Here is a 21,246-nt window from a genome sequence, read left to right as displayed (position 1 = left end):
AAAATACATGTATGTAATATCTTAGACGATCATTTTTTTCAAAATCCAGAGTCCATGTGATTTTTGTAAGAGTATCGATTTAAAAAAAATCAGCAAGTTTTATTTATTGAATAAAACATTTCAACTTTGGAAATCGAGTATTGCAGTTGTACTTTGAGAAAACCTTTGATAAGGTTAATCCGCATGCGCGACCACAACTTCCGTGCAATACAAAGATGGCAAACGAAGTAACGAATGCGCCGAATAAAACTTGGGAATTGAGCTTATATGAGCTCCACCGCACTCCACAGGAGGCGATCACAGATAATACAGAGATAGCAGTATCTCCAAGGAGTCTACACAGTGAACTTATGTGTCCGATATGCTTAGATATGTTAAAAAATACGATGACAACAAAAGAGTGTTTACATCGTTTTTGTCAAGAATGTATTATAACTGCACTTAGAAGTGGGAACAAAGAATGTCCAACCTGCCGGAAAAAGCTTGTTTCTAAGAGATCATTACGACCAGACCCCAATTTTGATGCCCTGATTTCTAAGATATACCCAAGTAGAGATGAATATGAGGCCCATCAGGAGCGTGTCCTGGCCAAACTCAACAAACAACACAGTAGTGCAGCTCTTACTCACAGGTATAACCTTGTCTGCATGAAAGCATTGTTTATGGCCTCACAACAAATTTGTGGATGCCATATAGTTTTACCCTTGTCTGTAATTCTGTCATTCCATAATTAGGTGAAGTTAATGTATGTGGTTTTATTGCCATTGAGACAACTATTTACGCTAGAGGAAAGAAGACACAGCCTCCGTCTTATCCTGATTTACAAGGTGGTTGAGGGTCTGGTGCCAGCTCTACCAGCCGACAATTTTGTCATACCAGCAAGACCGAAACGAACAATTAAAGCCAAAACTTATTTAAACTGTGAAACTGACAATATCATCGAACGTCAAGTTATCAATAACACCAGAGGACTGAAAGTACCAAATAGCAACAAACCACAGTACAAACATTCATTTTTTGTGGAAACAACTATCCACTGGAACCAACTACCAGATAAAGTTGTGCATGCAGGTTCTGTAGAGGCATTTAAGACCGCTCTACAAGAACACCGCCCATAACAACCATGTATAAAAGCCTAAACAGGATTCTACACGTGCCACTACAGATACAGATACAGATTTACCAGAGTACAAACAGATGGATGTACATTTTTAGCAAGTAAAGGAAACTGTACAGCCTTCAACAATAAGAAAAAAATTCCTTACTGTATATGTATAGTCAACTTTTGAAGGCCCCAACATGTAAAACATGAAACAGTTCAATTTAGAAAACTAACCGCCTAATTTATAACTTAACAACAAATGAAAAACAGATAACAGGCATGACAGAAACCGTCAACAACCACTGAACTACAGACTTAGGTACATTCCTTCCTTTCAAACTCACTGGTCCTAAATTAATATTAATATTGAACTTTGTTCACCATCTATAGTAGTTGAAAAGTCTTCATGTATACTGATTTAAATGTAAACTTTATTCCCAAATGGAGATAAATTTTGTTTTGATTATACATTTTGTACATACTATATTATAGCATTGAAGAAGGTTTGAGAATGCAGGCTATGAACAGAGCTCAGCGAGTGAGGGTACGGAAACATGACACAGAGACAGATTTGTCTAAGCTTGAAACAGCTAGTACTACTTCAAATGATACAACACCATTAAAGCGCACAAAAACAACAGAAGACTCAGATGGCGAGCAGCCAATGACAGAACTACCAGCCAGTGACATAGAGCTTGTGTTCAGATCTTTACCAACAGCTGATCAAAACATAGATACATTGCAAACAAGATTTATAAAGACAACAGCAAATGCTACAGGTGAACTTACTCTTCAATTAACATGTACTAAGTCCTTGTCATTTCAACTCAAAGGTTTTATTTATTGATCAAGTTGTTAGTTGATGGAATGCTCATTGAGTTATTTATAATAAATTTATGAAATAATTGGAAAAGTTACAATGATTGGAAAATACATGTATGCCATAAAAAGCCTAACCAAATAACTAATCTATGGTAGAGTTTATTTTTTATAAAGAGAGGGATACAATGTAGCTACTGACTTTGAAATTCTATGCACATTTATTTTCCAAATTCTGAAAAAAATAGTAGAAGATATTTACAAGTTGTGAATCAATTCCATGGACTTCTCAAATTTGGCCATTGCGAGTCCATAGTTCTTGAGAAATACAATTCAATGTATTAAATCACTTAAAGCTGTCTGTGTAAAAGAGAAAAAGGAAAGTATGGCTTGCATACTTTATTACTAGACTCAGCTGGTGGAATCTATGTACAACTCTTCTTTTTTTATTCATCATTCCAGCCAGATTTTTTTTATTCAACGAAGGATTCTTGGTGTCTATTTTGTAAGAACCCTAAATACATTTTATATTTACGTTACTTATTTTAACAAACTTAGTACATGTATTGCAGACATGATCCACCAATTTGATTTTGCTGTTTACTTTATTTGTAATTTTACATTTCAGTTGATCATCTTTCAAAATACTTGGCCATTAGACTCTCATTAGATGCAGCAAAAGGAGAGCAAAGTAAGTAATTTGTTAAGAAATGGCGAAGTCTTCTATAATTTCATACATTCAGGGACTGCAAAAAAGGAAAGGGAAACAGCAATTAAGCAGCGCTTAGTGCATTTAGCGCAACTATTTTTATTTATAACTACTTGAAATTACCATTTCACTATTTTAATCTGTTTTCCTGTGCCCAAGATTACTAGCACATGCTAACAAACAACTACATACCTGTAATTGGCATGTGATAACAAATGATTTTGACATTGGAAAATTTCATAGGCTAAATTCACCCCCATTTGTTATGAAAAAGTAGAAATAAACTCAGTGCCATAGCAACAGTTAGAAATTATGAAGAAACAGACAGCTATACACAAAATACAACATAGAAGACTTAAGTCTGAGCAATACAAACCCAACCAAAAACCTGGGGTGATTTCATGGGTCCATGCCAGGGAGGGTTAGAAAATCCAACTTCACATGTGGCACCTGTTGTGTTGCTCATGTTATTACAAAACCCATGTCTTATCTGGTAGGTCACATTTGAGGGAAAACACAGCATTGTGGTTATGACAGTTAGAGCATATTTTGTTATGTTTCATAACAGTCAACTTACTAAATTTACTCGCTATAGTACAGTGTAATAAATATATAGGTCACCAATAAGTTTAGATAGACATAATATATTAAAATAAACGCAAACATGAAATATTGTGGAAAGGGAGATAATTTGCCTCTATAATGAATAAGATAAAAAAAAACTAGTAATAGATAAGTTTCAAATAGTTTTCCATCTATGATAGCATAATTCTCAACATCACAATCTAGTTCAGTATTGAAATTTAAAACCCACTTGAGTTCAACCCAAAGATCCAACATTTTTAATCGATAAACATACCAAGTATAAACTAATGTAATATTTGCTTTTCTGTATGGTTCTTCATGTGTATCATTTTGCACAGTGGGCATGCAATTTAATACCAACAAGCTACTCTAAAGTTGTTACCTAGTGAAAACCTTCTCTATTTGTTTATTTCAATGAATGCTAGTAATGGATTATAAAAATACAAAAGTGGCAACTTAAAAACTAACTGTGAAAAACTACATGTAAGATGGTAAAAACTGTAAAAAGAGTCTAGATTGTGTCCCTTGCATCTACTTTATATATTTTTTTCTAGTCAATTCTAGTCATATGTTAATGTATATTTACTTGTTGTCTTTTACTAAAATAGGCATTGATCAGTTACTAACATTTTGCAAAATAACTTTTACTACCATGTAAACAGCAATGTAAATTTATAATTTTAAATATTTATAATTCATCCATTATCACAAAGTATGCTAAACTGTCGTTATAGTTGATTCGTGATTTCAGTTTTCTCTCAAATTCATTGCTTAAAAACTCCCTGCACTCAATGTGATATGCTGCTTGAATTATATTCTGAGAATAGAGCTTAAGTCCACAAGATTGATATTGAAAGGTCCTTTAAATGTTTGCAAGAAAAAGTTAATACTTCGCACATTTGTGAATGTGAAACTAAAATATTACTTATTATAATTGGAAAGAATACTTGTTTTTAAGAAAGAAATATTGTAGAAAAGATTCATGTAGAATAGGACATTTGAACAAGTGACTAATTCAATGGAACAGGATGTGAAAATTTGAATATATCATAAAAATTGAAATTGAAAAGTGTTAAAATGAAAAATATAACTTTTTTTTAGTAAAGCAGTATTACAATATATCTATTATTTGTTTTTAAAAGAAAATTAAATAAAACATGAATTTTCTCTTTAAATTTAAATTGCCATTGCTTCATTTTGTATAACAAATATTTCATATGTCTGTAATGAAAAGAGACTTAGCTGCTAGCAAATTAAAAATTTCTTAATTTATATCTGTGATGTATTTCTTACATATTCATACATGTACCCCTATTTTTACATTGAAAATGCTAGGGTATATATATGTTTATCTTATACTATTTAATGTAAACACTGCATTACATATACAGTTATGATTTACCTATTAATTACAGGTAGAAGTAAAGGAGAAACAAATTATGTAATCTACATTGCCAGTACACCTGGTAACTATACCTCATTAAATGGATCCATGACCTTACACCAAGTGAACGAACGTTACTGGAGAATAAATAAACCAATGGAGATGTTCTTTGCCAATCATCCAGTAGAATCCATGCCAAAGAAATCAGACAATAAATGCTTGTAATCAACAATCTCATTAGTGCTTCATATTGTATTCAGACATTTTATTCATTTGGATATATGAAATTGATTGAATGATATACTTCTAATACTGTAAACTAACTTATTTTGGCGGATACATTATTTCGGGTTTGATCCTTTCTAGTCCATCTTGCTTTCTATTTGATTTTGCAGATGTAGTTTGATAAGGAAAGATCCAAGTTTTACATATTTGTGTAATTTTTCTACTCACGAAAGTCAAGAAAATAAATTGCTCGTGAAAATAAGTTGGTTTACAGTATATATATGTATAAATATATATTACATGTTACATCCCCTCTCAAATTTCTATGCAACTAATTGACATAAAGAAAACATGCACGATTTGTTATCCAAACATTTATGAATGTTAAAGCTAAAAATCATATGCTATATACGATTTATAAGGTTTACTTTCAGTTTGCAAAGTTAGCATTTGTACAGAAATTTCATCTGATCTTGCAAGTTTATTTGCCAAAAATTAGTGCATATTCTTTCAAGCTTATCTCCTTGACAATAAGGCTAGTTGGAATTAAGGTTCTGTTTCTCAGATAAAATTATGTGAGTAAAAAGTAACCACTTAGTTAATTTTTTTTTACCGAAATTTGAAGAAGCTTTATTTATGTGACTAATTTGAGGTATTAGAAGATATAGTACTTTTGAGATAGAGGTCCCAGATAGAGGTCTGTTTTTAGCCTGATCAGTTTCAGGTTACCTAAGATATTTTTACATAAATTGTTGAAATATGAAATGAAAAGTGCTGTTAAGATTTTTTTGTCTAGAATAAAGATATGTTTATTATGATCAAAACTATCCCTTATTAACCTTATCTGTTATCCTTAATTTTGCACATGTAGAAGTTTGTAACATGCTGCTGTTATTATAAATACACATTTTACTTTAAAATGATGTATTTGTTGTATTGGAACCTGTAACTTTTTTTTGTAACAGTGGCAGCATCTTTTATATTGACTGACTCATTACATACAAAAATTAAAAGAAATGTTATTCATCTCATAGGTATACATATTTTAACAGCTTATGAACTAAAATCAAACTTACAAATCAGTTTGAATTTGGCAATCTGGTTATATAATCTCAATTAAAGGTTTCAAAAATAAACAAGGATATTTACATGGATTCAAAACTTTTAAAATACAGTCATTGCCGTTTCATTGATGCCAAAATGCATTTTCATTATGCTATTTGAAATGTAGAGTGAATGAGAGATATTATTTGTGTATGTATGGAATAGATGGTGCTTTTTTACTATTTTTGTTTGTTGTAAACAATAAATGACATACTAAACTGTACTTTTGTTGTTGTGGATAAGAGGATGTCGTGATAAGACAACCCAACAATGCTAGAAAGAATCAAAAGATTTATATATAATTACCTTATGTTTTTTATTATAGAAAAGAGCCTATCATATATTCATCTCCAACTTGTCCTTAGACTGGATATGTTAATATGTCCTGTACCATGTCAGGAAAATGGCCATTGTTATATTATAGTTCGTTTTTGTGTGTGTTACATTTAAATGTTGTGTTTCTGTTGTGTTGTAGTTCTCTTATATTTTATGCGTTTCAGTCAATTTTAGTTTGTTACCCGATTTTTTTTTTTTTCAATCGATTTATGAGTCTAGACCAGCGGTATACTGCTTTTGCCTTTATTTATGTGATCTGATTATCAGATAGACTACCAAATCACCTGCAAAAAAAACAAAAAACTTTAAAGAACACTAAGGTATACATCTAGCAACCACAACCACAGATGTTTCGGACCTGAAAGTCAGTACAAAAGTAACAGGCTTAAACATATGTTGCCAAGGTTCAAGTACTCTTTCTGTCAGAGTTTAATAACAAAGGTACATAGAGAACAGGAACAGTTATCACATACATCAAAAACCTACAAGTGAAAAGGCTGTTGAAATGTGTTTTCTGTTCAGTTAAAATACCACTAATGTGGAGATGATCAGGTCCTTCCTATAGTAGAAATTTCAAAACAGATGAAATATTCAGGTATTTTTTGGATGGAAATGAAAGCCTTAGGACCTATGATTACGGATGAACTCTTGTTGATTGCTTAATTTCAACAATGCAAACAATGTATGAAATTGAAATAGAAGGGACATTGTTGCCTGTTATTTTTTTATCAAAGGTACTGATTTTTAAAATGTTCTTCTTGACTTTCAGAAAACATTGCAATTTAAGGTATGCTAAATTTTTCAGTGATCTACAACAAAATGTACCATAGAAAACAATTGAACCTTGGATTAGTGCTTTGATTATTTCATTTGTCGTCTGTTCCATAACTTTCTTCCTAAAACTCGTTATTTTCAATTATCAATGAATAATTTGTCATAAAAAAATGTGCATTTAAATTTTTTTCAAAACATTTAGGGCAAGTAAATAAAGGCAACAGGAGTATACCTCGAAACTCATAAATCGATTGAGAAAAAAACAAATCCGGGTTACAATCTAAAACTGAGGGAAACGCATCAAATATAAGAGGAGAAGAACGACACAACAGAAACACCACAGTAAAATGTAACACACACAGAAAGGAACTATAATAAACAATGGCCATTTTCCCGATTTGGTACAGGACATTTTAGGAAAAAAATTGTGGGTTGAACCTGGTTTTGTTACATGCCAGACCTCCCGCTTTTTTGTCAATGTTAATATAACATTTAAATGACAACATTTTAAAAAGAATTAATACGTCAGACGTGCGTTTCGTCCACACTAGACTAACCAGTGACGCTCAGATGAAAAATGTTTGAAAACCAAGTACAAAATTGAAGAGCACTAAGGACGTCAAAATTTTACAAATATATGAATTACTCTAACAAAACTCAACAATTCAATAATTTCACTGGATATAAACACAGCCTGCTTATTTAAGATAATCTTTTTTCCTAGTTAATCAAATTTGACCATACCCTTACATGCCTAATATTTTTTTTAATAATGAGAGATATTTGCGTGCACGAATGTTACTTGTGTTAATGGATTGATCATTGAATTCTTTTATGAAAACATTTAATTTGGTATATTAGTGTATTTAGGTATGTCCTACCGAATTTTACAAAGGATAAACCAGTTCTTTGGCTTTGATTAAGTTTTCAACCAAAATTACTAAAAGTTCTTCTACTTTACAAAAAAACAAACAATCATATATTAAAGTTGTGCATCTACTGCTAAAGAATTGTCATAATAACCACCCTGTCAAATATCAAGCCTTGGGAACTTATTTTGAGCAAAATTTTTAGAATAAAAGCAAATTCGTGTAATCGGCGCTTATTGATACATATATACTTTTCAACCCAGATAATTCAATCTTCATACAAAAGTTTCATACATATTGGCGTGATGCATCTGCTATTATTGGAAGCTACTTGCGGACGAACAATTTGTCAACCTCGTCAATTATTTTTAAAACCCATTTGAACATCAAAATGTATCTGTGTGTCCGAGATATATTTTGTATGGTTACCTGTGATTTATTTTAGATAGTGAGGTAAAGGATATGTGTTCCAAGGAATGATTATTCAACAGTAAAATTAAAGCTTAAGTTTGTCCAGTATAGCATTCATGAGTGCGATTCATTGCGATATATATATCTATTGTTAAAATAGTTAAAATAGACTAAAATTAGCAAAGACCCATCAAAACAACATTTGATACAAAAATTTAACAATACTTTTAGATATTTGGATGATATATTGGCTCTCAATAATGACGACTTCAGTATGTATACTAAAGAAATTTATCATGTAGAACTTACTTTAAATAAAGCTAATGATAACAATGACCACTGCCCTTTCCTCGATCTTGATATCTATACCATAAACGGGAAGCTTAATACAAAAATTTATGATAAAAGAGATGACTTTTCATTTCCTATTGTTAATTATCCATTTTTAGATGGTGACGTTCCCTTGTCACCATCTTATGGTGTTTATATATCTCAACTTGTACGATTCGCTCGTGTATGTAACAACGTATTAGATTTTAGCGAGAGAAATTTATGTATTACTGAAAAATTATTACACCAGGGTTTTCGATATCACAAACTGGTCAAAACATTTACTAAATTTTATCACCGGTATAAGGAAATAATTCGTAAATATAACTCAACATGCAGACATCTTATACGTTCAGGTATTTCACATCCAATTTTTTATGGAAATATTCTTTATAAAGCACAAAAATGTCAGTATTCTCCTCAGAAACTAACAAAACCTTTAAATAGACTTATTAAAAGGGGATAAAGTTACGATACTGTTGTCAGGTCATTAAAGATTGCATATTTTGGCTTTAACATTGATTCACTGATAGGGTCTTTGCTGTTTGCATCGGAACTAAACACATTTATTTAAAAAAAAACAACAGTTGTTGGCATGACGGGTTATGTTCTTCTCATATATTTTATGATAGTATGATACTAAACCCCTAACGGGAGGGATTGTACCTGATATTCATATGATGAAGACATAATCTTTCAATCAGTTTAATTGAGGTCTGGAGCTGGCATGTCAGTTAACTGCTAGTAGTCTGTTGTTATTTATGTATTATTGTCATTTTATTTATTTTCTTTTGTTACATCTTTTAACATCTCGGACTTCTCTTGAACTGAATTTTAATGTGCGTATTGTTATTCTTTTACTTTTCTACATTGGCTAGATGTATAGGAGGAGGGTTGAGATCTAATAAACATGTTTAACCCCGCCGCAATTTTGCGCCTGTCCCAAGTCAGGAGCCTCTGGCCTTTGTTAGTCTTGTATGATTTTAGATTTTAGTTTCTTGTGTATAATTCGGAGTTTAGTATGACGTCCATTATCACTGTACTATTATGCATATTTTTAGGGGCCAGCTGAAGGACACCTACGGGTGCGGGAATTCTCGCTACATTGAAGACCCATTGGTTGCCTTCGGCTGTTGTCTGCTCTATGGTCGGGTGGTTGTCGCTTTGACATATTCACCATTTCCTTTCTCAATTTTAAGTATTTTCACTTCTGTATTTCTTCATATTTTCATTATTTCCAATAAAATTGAACTCACAAACCGACTCGTGGAGTCTTTAAAAATTAAACATTCAACGTTTGGTTTAAAATGGCCCTCAATATACACCTATACGTTTAACTATTCCTTTTTCGTAATTATATATTAATTGACTTTTCAGTAATAAACTAACATTTTGATTAACTTACTGTTAGAATCGATTAATAGTTTCTACCCATCGTCTGCTTTTCTCACAACAGGACTTTTTTTTTCTGTTTGCCAGTTTTCTGTTTCGAACAGACAATTATTTTCTAATGGAGGGAAAGGTTAGGCATTCATGTAAATGATTATGTTTCTTTGGTTATAATCTACACAGAGCCATACGCTATCATCTTTCCTGACCTTGAAAAAGACATTTATTGAAAATAATCATGTTAAACTTTATGGATATACTATTTTACATAATTTGCCCGAAAATTAAACATTATAAAAAATGTTTTTTTCGTATGGTGCATTGTATTTATTAAAATTAAAAAAGTTTAGTAAATTATTCGCTTAACCGCACATACCTTTCAAAAGGTTTATCACTTGTATGCCGTTTGACGTGTGACCATCTCAGGTCCCTATCTCGGGAGTATTTAAGTTAACATTAATTGTTTTGTTTGTTTTCCTTTCGATTGTTTTGTTAACTAAACATATTATATTAGGGGTGTTTTTTTCCAACTAGAATAATGCACATTGAAATTGGATTAATATGTTTAAAATTTTGATTTACAGATTAAAAACGAAGGTCTTTATATAGTCAACAAAAAGATTTTATAGCAATCCTTTCGTCGTCTTTCTCCTGTCATGGAGACATGGAACGTATACTTATGTACCGAATGCTGACTAAATAATGGAAAGAACCCCCAGATTTCTAAGGGTAAGAATTTTCATAAATGAAAAAAATGTTTTTAGTTGAAATTATTCAAATGAAGAGAGTAAATAAACTCATCATAGATACCAGGACTAAATTTAGTATATACGCCAGACGCGCGTCTCGTCTGCTAAAGACTCACCAGTGACACTCGAATCCAAAAAAGTCAAAAATGCCAAATTAAGTACGAAGTTGAAGAGCATTCAGAACCAAAATTTCTAAAAGTTTTGCCAAATACAGCTAAGTTAATCTATGCCTGAGGTAGAAAATACTTAGTATTTCAAACAATTCAAAAATGTGTGAACAGTAAATTTATAGATATAACCATATCAATGACAATTCATGTCAGCACAACAAGTGTTGACTACTGGGCTTGTGATACCCTCGGGGAAATAAATCTCCACCAGCAGTGGCATCGACCCAGTGGTTGTAAATAAACTCATCATAGATACCAGGACTAAATTTAGTATATACGCCAGACCCGCGTCTCGTCTGCTTAAGACTCATCAGTGGCGCTCGAATCCAAAAAAGTCAAAAATGCCAAATAAAGTACGAAGTTGAAGAGCATTCAGAACCAAAATTTCTAAAAGTTTTGCCAAATATAGCTAAGTTAATCTGTGCCTGAAGAAGAAAAGACTTAGTATTTCAAACAATTCAAACATTTGTGAACAGTAAATTTATAAATATATCCATATCAATGACAATTCATGTCAGCACAAAAAGTGTTGACTACTGGGCTTGTAATGAAAGGTTATTCGTCCCAATCGGTTGCAACCACGAGGTGCATGTATATGTTTAATAACTTATTTCTAAAGAAGAATGTGCATGACATATATGTGTTTTTGCTTATTAACCACAATTTAGAGAAATAATGAGATCCCCTCTATTACCTGTTTAAAATTTATAGGAAAAACGAATGACTACCTTTACAAGGTATTGCATTTTCCAATCGAAAGAAAAGTATACAATAGTGATTACTTTAATAAATATCTTTTTAACGGTTATTTTTAATTTTAAATGTATCTTTAGAGAAAATTACTGCATTTAAACACATAAATTGTTGATTTTGACTTTTATAATTGAATTATATCACCAAATTAGATTCTCAAGTATCAAGTGTAGCATTACTTAATTCTTGAATATACACGTTATGTTTTATTTAAAATATGGAAAATTGAGTTCATGACAAATACCATCCTTATTTCGTCTATGTTTTGCCCAATGTGTGCTACTGGGATAATTCTGTGATAGATTTATTTCAAGGGCAATATTCATGTTTCTTGCTTTTCTGTGTTTTCTATCGTATAACGTTGGAAAATGATAAATTCATTGCAAGGACAAATGAACTGTGAACGTGTTTTTTCGGTCGATCATTGTACACCATCGTTTGTGAGTATGAGTTATTTTATTCGTAATGCGTACGCAGCCTAGGTACGATTATGTTGCAAAATATGAATTTGAATTTTATATAAAATGATATATATATGCATACAAATTTGATTAAATATGTTTGCTATATTTTCAAATACAAGTGGAAATCCATCCTGCTCTATTACTATTAAAATGAAGAAACACACCCTACACTGAATCATATTTCTGTCAAGAGTACTGCATTTAACACCTTTTTTTTTAAATCCCTACTTTATATTTATCTTTTCATATTGCATTTAAGAGCCTGTCCATGAGAAAACCATGCAAAATAGTCCGGAATCACTATTTGCCAATCTTTATGAAATATTGTTTGTAGGTAAACCTTACCATAACTACTGTAAATAAATATAATGTTTTGATCTGATTTATATATCTTGGCCGTAGGGGGCGCCACCTGTAATTTGGAAATTTTCGTATGAAAACCAATAGAAAATACACATAATAAGCATATTTTGAAACAATATTTAATATACTTATAAACAAATCATCAACAAAAGTGGCATCAATTGTAAAACATAATACAAAGACCTTTTCATAGCCATATCTGCCATTTAAAAAAATTGAAGTTACCAAAGGGCAGATAACTCTGTAAATTTTGCAATTTTTCAAATTTCCTATTTTCTAAAAAATGCCAAAGTTCATAGGGTTGTATATACTAAGATAACACTTTTATTTCTTTCTTTTTGCTTTTGTTACAATAATTCAAGTCTTACTTACTACCATATAACAGGTTTTGCTTTGCATTTGAATATTAAAAAAAATATTTCCAATCTACTATCCCCCCTTTTTTTTTAAACCTGAAAAATTGATAAAATTCCAGATTCAATAAAGCAAACCGCGACTTATTAAAAATGGACACTGGAAGTGGGGTTTTACTCTGATTATACAAGAGATTAAATTAAATAAAATAATTCTTTTAAAATATCTTGGTGGGTATGGACAATTAAAAATCATGGTGTTATTGGTTGGCAACAAATTTGAGCAAAGGCAAAATAAATAAATGACACACTTTTTGCAAAATAATAATTCTACCAGATATTAAAATTGGGTCTACATGAAAATTAATAAAAAAGCAGACTACATAGAAATAATAAACACACAGTTTTAGAAAATGAAGTTTTGATGCTTAAAGATGGTAGGGGAGGGGGGGCTAAACACCATTTTTTGCCTGAAAAAAACAAATTATTTTCTGTGAAACATAAGTGACCCCAATATTTATCAAATATTGCTGAATTTTAAATAGAACATAAATAGGTTGATATGATAAGATTCTAATACAAACCTATTGTGATAATGTATTTACAGATTTTAGAACCGTTCTATCAAAAAGGGAGATAACAAATATGGAGGTTAAATAGAACAAATGAACAAGTTTCAGAAATAAAGTAACCCCTTTGTTTCAACATATTTTGAAAAAAAAATCATGAATAGTTAGTTTTTCCTTGCTTAAATTTATAGCTAACTTGTTTTTACTAAAGCAGAAAAAGGTGTTTTCTATAAAATAAAAAAAAAATAACATTAATTAACAACTACATGTCTATCTGATATCACTCTCCCCTCTTCTACAGAAAGTATGATTTTTTAATATAAAAAACATAAGTGACCCCAAAATTTTATTACAAGTTTTTGTTTTTCCCTAAATGTAGCATTGGCTCATTAACAGGTTAAATATTATACTCCCCAGTGCCTTTATGTAAAACTATTTTCAGTTTACAATGCTAAGGTCTTGGATCCATAACCAACAGCCTGATGGTAAGTGGGGCAAGAAATAAATTCAATGAAATGCATTACTCTTGGCATGCTCAATCTGGAACGGTAGACCTTTGGTGGATTTATTAATTGTCCTGGAAATGTTAGTGTGCATGTCTTCGGGCAGCATCAATTTTAAAAACACTCTGTCCTGGTACCAGTTCCATTAATCTTTCCTTTGTATGCTTATTTGCAAATAGGGATAAAATTTGCATCTGACTTAATCTTTTGTTCTGCTGTTGATAGGATGCAATCAATGCTTCAGTCATTGTGTCAGGTTTGTCTTCTTTTAATGATATCCACTTCTTGCACACATCCTTCAAAAGATTATTTTGTTGACCTGGTGCAACATACTGTGCAATCAGCTGGAAAGCTTCTGTAATAATTTTGGTATACTATGAGGATGAACTTTTTGAGAGGCTAGTCCATGGCAACTGTAGCTGTGAATTTGGTGCTGGAAAATTTCTGGAAAGCTATTTTATTCAGTTTAGCATTGAAAATATCTCTTGGGGCCATGTTTTCTTCTTCCCAATCAGAGGTTGTGGTCTGGGAAAATGTCTGAGTGGAAAGTCACATACTGATTCTAAAAAATAAATAAATTATAATGTTTTTTTAGAATTTTGGTACACTTTGAAATCTTTGGACCCTTTGAACCATTATGTAGACCAACTTATTTGAAAACGAGACCCAAAATTAAAAATCTAAATACACAGTAAGATTTGGCATATCAAAGAACCCCCATAATTTAATTTTTGATGAATTCAAACAAAATTCAATGTTGGACCCTTTTGACCTCAATGTGGACCAATTTGATAAAGGGCCAAAAATCTAAATACATGGTTCGATTCAGTATATCAAAGCATTCAAGAATAAAACCCCATTGAAATTGACCAAGAAATAAGCAATTTATATAAAGCATTATAAAAGTATTGTTTTTCATCTTTTTGGCCCCTTTTTAGCCACTATTTCCTAACAGTTTGGACCATAATACCCAGAAAATCAATCTTCCTTTTTTGCTATGGAACTTTGTGGTATAATTTCTTAAAATCCATTCACTTATACAAAAGTTGTTGTCTGGATAACTAGAAAAATCATTATTTGGACCCCTTTTTATCCCCTTAATTCCTAAAACTGTTAGAAATATATATGTGACCCCCAAAATCAATACCAACCATCCTTTTTTGGTTTCAAACTTTGTGTTTAGATTTTATAGAGATCCATTCACTAAAACTAAGGTTGTTGTCCAGAAACTAAGTGTCTGCAAGCGTGATACCATTATACGAATTAAAATGTTGTTAACTGTCTATGTGCATTCAGGTATTGCAGATCAAATTTATTTGTTCATAGTGTGTTAATTTACTTTTTTTGATTGAGGTAAGCCTTCCAATTGATATTTAATCGCGGGGTTTTCTTTGTTGTGATGTTATGCTACTGTTTCAGAAAAAGGGAGAAGGTTTGGTATCATTAAAAAGTTTAATATCGCTGCAAATGTCTGCACCTGTCCTACTGTCCTAAGCCAGGAATCTGTCGTACAGTAGTTGTCGTTTGTTTATGTAATTCATAAGTGTTTCTCGTTACTTGGTTTTTTATATAGATTAGACCATTGGTTTTCCCGTTTGAATGGTTTTACACTAGTAATTTTGGGACCCATTATAGCTGTTTGTTCGGTGTGAAGGATTCTTGCCTTAAAATGAGAGAATCAATGTTACCCCCATTGCACATTGTCCCTGCAGGTCAATAACTAAAAACATCTTGTTTTTCTTTTAATATTTTATAAATTGATATCTTAGCAAAATGAATATTGTTTTTCTTTAAATATTTTATAAATTGATATCTTAGCAAAATGGAGGCTTAGGAGCAAAACCAATGCTTATTTCCAAAATAGCTAAATAACACAGAAGCAATGTCCCCTGCTTGCACTTTAAAAAATCCACATGTCTGAGATATTGCTGATATTAATTAGTACCTAAATCACTCCAAGAAAACTTAAGTTAGCATGGTTATTGTTCATTATTTGTTGAAATTTTACTAATAATCTGTTTATATCTTAGTTTTTTTTGGGACATGATTGGTTCATGTCTGTCATATTTGTTGTTCGTTAATTGATATGTCGTAAATATGGGCCATTTGCTTTCATTACTTTTTACTGTTTAAAATTTTACAGCCACTATACTCTATTAGTTTGTTTTTATTGATAAAGCCACTTCACTTAATAAATGTAATGATAGTGGATAATTGTCTCTTTGGCAATCAAACCACATATCCTCATTCTTTTTATATATACATATATCATATATATGTACATGTATATATGAAATAAATAAATAAGGCAATTAGTTTTCTAGTTAGCCAACTATGCAGTATGGGCTTTGCTCGTTGTTGAAGGCTGTACAGTGACTATAGTTGTTAATTTCTGTGTTATTGTGGTCTAGTGTGGAGAGTTGTCTCATTGACAATCATACCACATATTCTCTTTCATATGTATACACCCAAAGGCTTTTGTCAATGTTTATTTTTCAATACTGGATAAGAAACTGTAAATTCCGAATTAATTGCATGCATTTATTATTGCAATTTTGTTATTTTAGACTAAAATGGGATTTTATTTTTTTGATATTGAGAAAAATCCTGTTAAATTCGTACCAAAATTTGAAAATTTGTGTTTGAGTTCTTGCGATTATAACCCTGTCACCTTTTTTGTAATAACAAAAACCGTGCAATAATTTCGAAATTTACAGTAATTTACCTTTTTATATGATAAGGAATGGTACTGTAAGCACTTACTGGTGAAAACTAAATTATCAGATTCTTTTGCATTTGAAATTCCTTTATTTCTGTTAAAATTCGATATATCTTAAAGTGCCCTGTGGAAATCAAATTATGCTAAATGTGCGTAACATTTTGTAAACTTCTTTGTGATTGTTGACTAAATTATGACAGGAAAATTTTGATTCAGTTGGCAAATTTTTTATCAATATTATTTGATGGCTTAATTCATCAATTCACAGTTGTTGTGAGTCAGTTTTCATATTATTCTGCTCTAACCATTGCTCGGGCTATCTTACACCTGCAGTGAGGTGATATTGAAGCTTAACTGTTAACATGAACATTTGTACCACTCTGTGTTGACATGTGCATAGAAAATATAGCAATCCCCCCCCCCAAAAAAAGAAATAAAATAAAATAATACCACCCTAAAAAAATTGTCTCAGAATATCTCCCAAATATTTTTTGTATGAATGACATTTAATGTTTTGTAAGAATTTAATTAAATTGAGTATTTCACATGAAGTGCATTTACATTTTTGTACATGTACATTGTATAACCCCACCCTCCCCCTTTTCCATACAAAGTTTTATCTAAAGAAGTTTTATCACACTTTTAAATCATACTAGAAATTTGTACCTGAACCAACTGGCAGAGATATTCTCTTTGTCATCCATAGCTCTTTGCATACTGATGCTGGTATGCCTCTGCTTGGTTTTGCAACACTCTGGTCTGGATGTGTAGGTGACTGGCACCTTCTTGTTTGACGCCTCCAATATATTCAAAAATCATCCCTGTGTTTCGGGCGTATGTTAATGTCTCATGACGAATAGTCTATTGAAAATATCCCACTTCTGTACAGTATCAAAAGCCCTTTTGGTAGTTCATAGTCCGTGGAGTTACACCCAGCCAAGACTACGTAAATGGTTACTTGTGGGTTTGTCACATTTGGTTATAGGGATACACAGGACATTTGAAGCATAATGCAATGATTGTCCACATTCAGCTTTATAAGCAAATGTACATTGCATTTCATTCTTTTTCTCACACTGCATTTTTATGCATTAATAACATAATTACAGATTGTCCATGAAATAATACAGCAGAAGATGTGGTTCCATTTTGTCTCCAATGTAAACAATAAAGAGTACAATCAGGGGAGGTAATTCAATCTTTTACTGGGGCACACAGCCAGAAATTTAAGGTTAAGTTTGAAACTATTAAATCAAATATATATGTACCAAATAAATATTTAAAATTAGAACTGTTATGTCCTGATGAAAACTATAGCATTTGAATGTTGGATTAAAATAGGACAAATATTTTGATAATTAAATTCATCTAAAACCCTTGAATTTCTCAATTTTGATGTTAAAAAATTAATTTTGTGTTCTAACATTTTTCTCTTTAATTATTTTCTATATACTAGTAACTTTGAGTTAAAATTGAGGAGCCTGTTTAAAATTAAATAGTATATTCTGCTTGAAATTCTTCTTTTTTTTGTTAAAATTTTTGAATTTTTGACATGCTCAAAATGTCATTAAAAATTATTTGCAAAGCAAAAGCTTACAGATTCTGAAGATATCAACCTTATGAAACATAAAAAGCACAACAGAAACAAAATTCGGGTGTTATCTTGCAAATTGATAACTTTTAAAAACAGTAAGCAGCACCAACTTCTCTGTACCAATCATTTTTCAAAAGTTGGCATGGTGCCAATTCATAACATTTGACGGTAAAAACCGTTTTCTGCAGTTGAAAACATGTTTAACTTGCATTCTGTCAAAGAAAATTACTACATTTGCTATAAAAATGACAAAAAAAACAATTACAAAAATGGCCATTTTTTCATAAGAAATGCTTGTGCCATTGCATGGATGTGTTCTAAAAATAGAATTGCTTATTTCTAAAAACAGAATCAAATATTAGCACTTTTGATGGTTTACACAGAGTCCCTACATGGTATCCTTCCATATACATGTCACATAACATTATATTTCGAAACTAGCTTCCGGACGATTTTTGGCATATTGCATGGTTTTCTCATGGACAAGCTCTTAAATACATTTTGCTTTTTAAACTATTAAAATAAATTTAAATAATTTTAAAGTACGACTAAGCTTATAAAAATAAAGAGATGTGGTATGACTGCCGATTAGACAACCACCCACCAGAGACCAAAAAAGACGAAGATATAAGCACTAAAAGCTTACTTGAGTACTTTCTACAAATGTAGCGTTTAGTTATTTCACTGCTACTTCACTATTTAGAAGCTTTAATTGTGCTTTTCTGAAAAGCAAAGTTTTGTTTACCATTTTCTTCTTAAACATTTTAACGTTGTGTTTCTTTTGTGTCGTTTGTTTCCAAAATATTTGAGTGTGAATTCACATTATTATAAGACCTGTCACGGTACTTTTCTATCCCAAATTCATGTAATTAGTTTTGATGTTAAATGCTTAGTTCGTTTCTGTTCGTGTTACATTTCAATATTGTGTCGTCATTCCCCTCTTATATTTGATGCATTTCCCTCGGTTTTGGTTTGTGACCCGGATTTTTTTCTTTCTATCGATTTATGAGTTTTGAACATCGGTATACTACTGTAGCCTTTATTTATAACAATCTCCTTTTTCTTACAGACAGATACGGAAGATAATATGATAGGGTTTTATGGTACATGTTAGGATTAAGATAACTTATTTCTGTATAGAATTACATAATTAAATCCCTGTTCTTTTAATCGTGATGAAAATGTAATATTAAACAGTCATTCATTAAATCAATGTCAAAAAGTTTTTGTCATGTGGTTTTTGTACATGACGTGTTATTCTTTTATTTTCTTTTCTTCAATTTTCCTTTCTTTACTATAATTTCTCATACTGTTTTGATTTTTCTCGGTTATCAGGGAGCTTATCAAGGTGAATGTATTACTTTTAAAACCAAATTCTCATGTGTTTGCCACTGTCAAAACATGTGTTTCCCATAGCCTTTTTTTCGCTTATTTTCTTTTTCTTACTATGATTTATCATACTTTTATAAGTTTCTAGATCATTCTTTTCAATTCTTAATACTACCTGACCATACCTATAATATGAGTTACTTTTACTCAATCAAAATCTTACAAGACGAACGATTCAGTTTTTCCAAATTACGAAATTTATGTGATAATGGGATAACATAAACATCATAAACAAATTAACTATTGCCTGATTATTACTGCTTTAAAATCAGATCATATTTGTCATAGCAGATTAGACAACAATTCAGGCATTACAGAATGTATACCCCCACTATAATGTAATTAAAATGACATTTGTTAAAAATGATATAGATTTATAAATTATAGTTTGATTTAAAATGATATGCTATTGATAATAAAAAAAACCATGTTATCCAATTATATCATGCACTTGTGTATTCATGAAAACAACCAGCAATTTGAAAATATATAAACATTGATGATAATTCATCTATATGTACTTTAGAATGGGGAGTTAACTCGTTGAGTCTGAATGTAAATATCACTGCATGTAAATTTGACCGCCTTTGAGGTAACATAGAAATTGTGGAAAACGCATTAAATTTTTATTTCAATTGCAGTCAAAAGAAAGATAAAATTAAACTGAAACTTTAACTGTAAATGTAATCGCCTTAAGATTGTTATAGAATATATGAAAAACATCCATGCTTTTTATATCTGTTTTAGATGCTAAAAATATTTGGTTCAATGAATACGAGATATAAACATATAGAAAATTCATTTCATGCCTAATAACATATAAACATCTATTGAAAAGTGAAAAGAAGCACAATTTGCTGATCTACATACTAATCTATAATATTAAAAAGTAATAGTAATTTATTCATAATAGTCAACCCGTTTTATATCATCAAAATATATATAAATGGTTTCACATTTTCACATCGTAATAATATTGTTGAACCTCATGTTATGGAAGTAAGTAATGAAACATTTGATTTATTTTCTTTTCTGCTTTGAATTGATATTATAAACGAAACTGAAATATATTTGTACTGCTGATATGGTATTAAAGTAAATAATCACCCCAAGTTTGGAAAAAAACGATTCACTTGTTAAATCCTTGTTAGTTTGGTGTCAAAATCTAGCATCTGATGGAATGGATTTTTTGTAGAGATTGCTAGTCTGGTTTTTCTTTTTGGCAAAATGTTCTTGACATATTTTATAATTTATAATTTTTGGTGTCAAAATGATGAATATCTTTGGTAAAATGGTAAAATATCTTATTCTAACACTGCGAATTTACAGGAACATTACTTTAAGTAAAAATCTTAGTAATATATTATATCTTCTAATAGAACGTACAAGAGACTCTAAACCATACACATAAGGAGTGTAGAACACCTCTTGTGAAATGGAGATTAAAACCACGTCAGAAGGTAAGTGCCAATTTCTAAATTGTTTTAATAACAAACGAAAATATTCATGGAAAAAGGACAGTACTTGCCTTCATGTAAATAAAGGCAAGAGTAGTATACCGCTCTTCGAAAATCATAAATCGA

General features: G+C 30.9%; 2 protein-coding genes across 3 annotated transcripts in view; both read left to right on the top strand.

Annotated features, from left to right (window-relative positions):
* The first annotated feature begins 182 nt into the window (after positions 1–182).
* Positions 183–6,149, top strand: LOC134725263 (E3 ubiquitin-protein ligase RING2-like). The gene is made up of 4 exons (XM_063588937.1): positions 183–631; positions 1,595–1,881; positions 2,550–2,612; positions 4,631–6,149. The coding sequence occupies exons 1-4, from the start codon at positions 216–218 to the stop codon at positions 4,822–4,824; spliced, it is 960 nt and encodes a 319-aa protein (XP_063445007.1). The 5' UTR covers positions 183–215; the 3' UTR covers positions 4,825–6,149.
* A 5,880-nt stretch (positions 6,150–12,029) lies between these two features.
* Positions 12,030–21,246, top strand: part of LOC134725261 (uncharacterized) — a 69,016-nt gene continuing 59,799 nt past the window's right edge. The window contains exons 1-2 of one of the 2 annotated variants that reach the window (XM_063588934.1): positions 12,030–12,149; positions 21,043–21,123. In XM_063588934.1, coding sequence (XP_063445004.1) covers positions 12,078–12,149; positions 21,043–21,123 — 153 coding nt within the window. In that variant the 5' untranslated portion in view covers positions 12,030–12,077. Of the gene's footprint in view, positions 12,150–20,634; positions 20,663–21,042; positions 21,124–21,246 lie in introns of those variants that run through there. The other variant, XM_063588935.1, reaches the window with a different exon arrangement.

This window comes from Mytilus trossulus, chromosome 7 (assembly GCF_036588685.1).
Source record: "Mytilus trossulus isolate FHL-02 chromosome 7, PNRI_Mtr1.1.1.hap1, whole genome shotgun sequence".
NCBI lineage: Eukaryota > Metazoa > Mollusca > Bivalvia > Mytilida > Mytilidae > Mytilus > Mytilus trossulus.
This window is presented reverse-complemented; position numbering and strand designations above follow the sequence as displayed.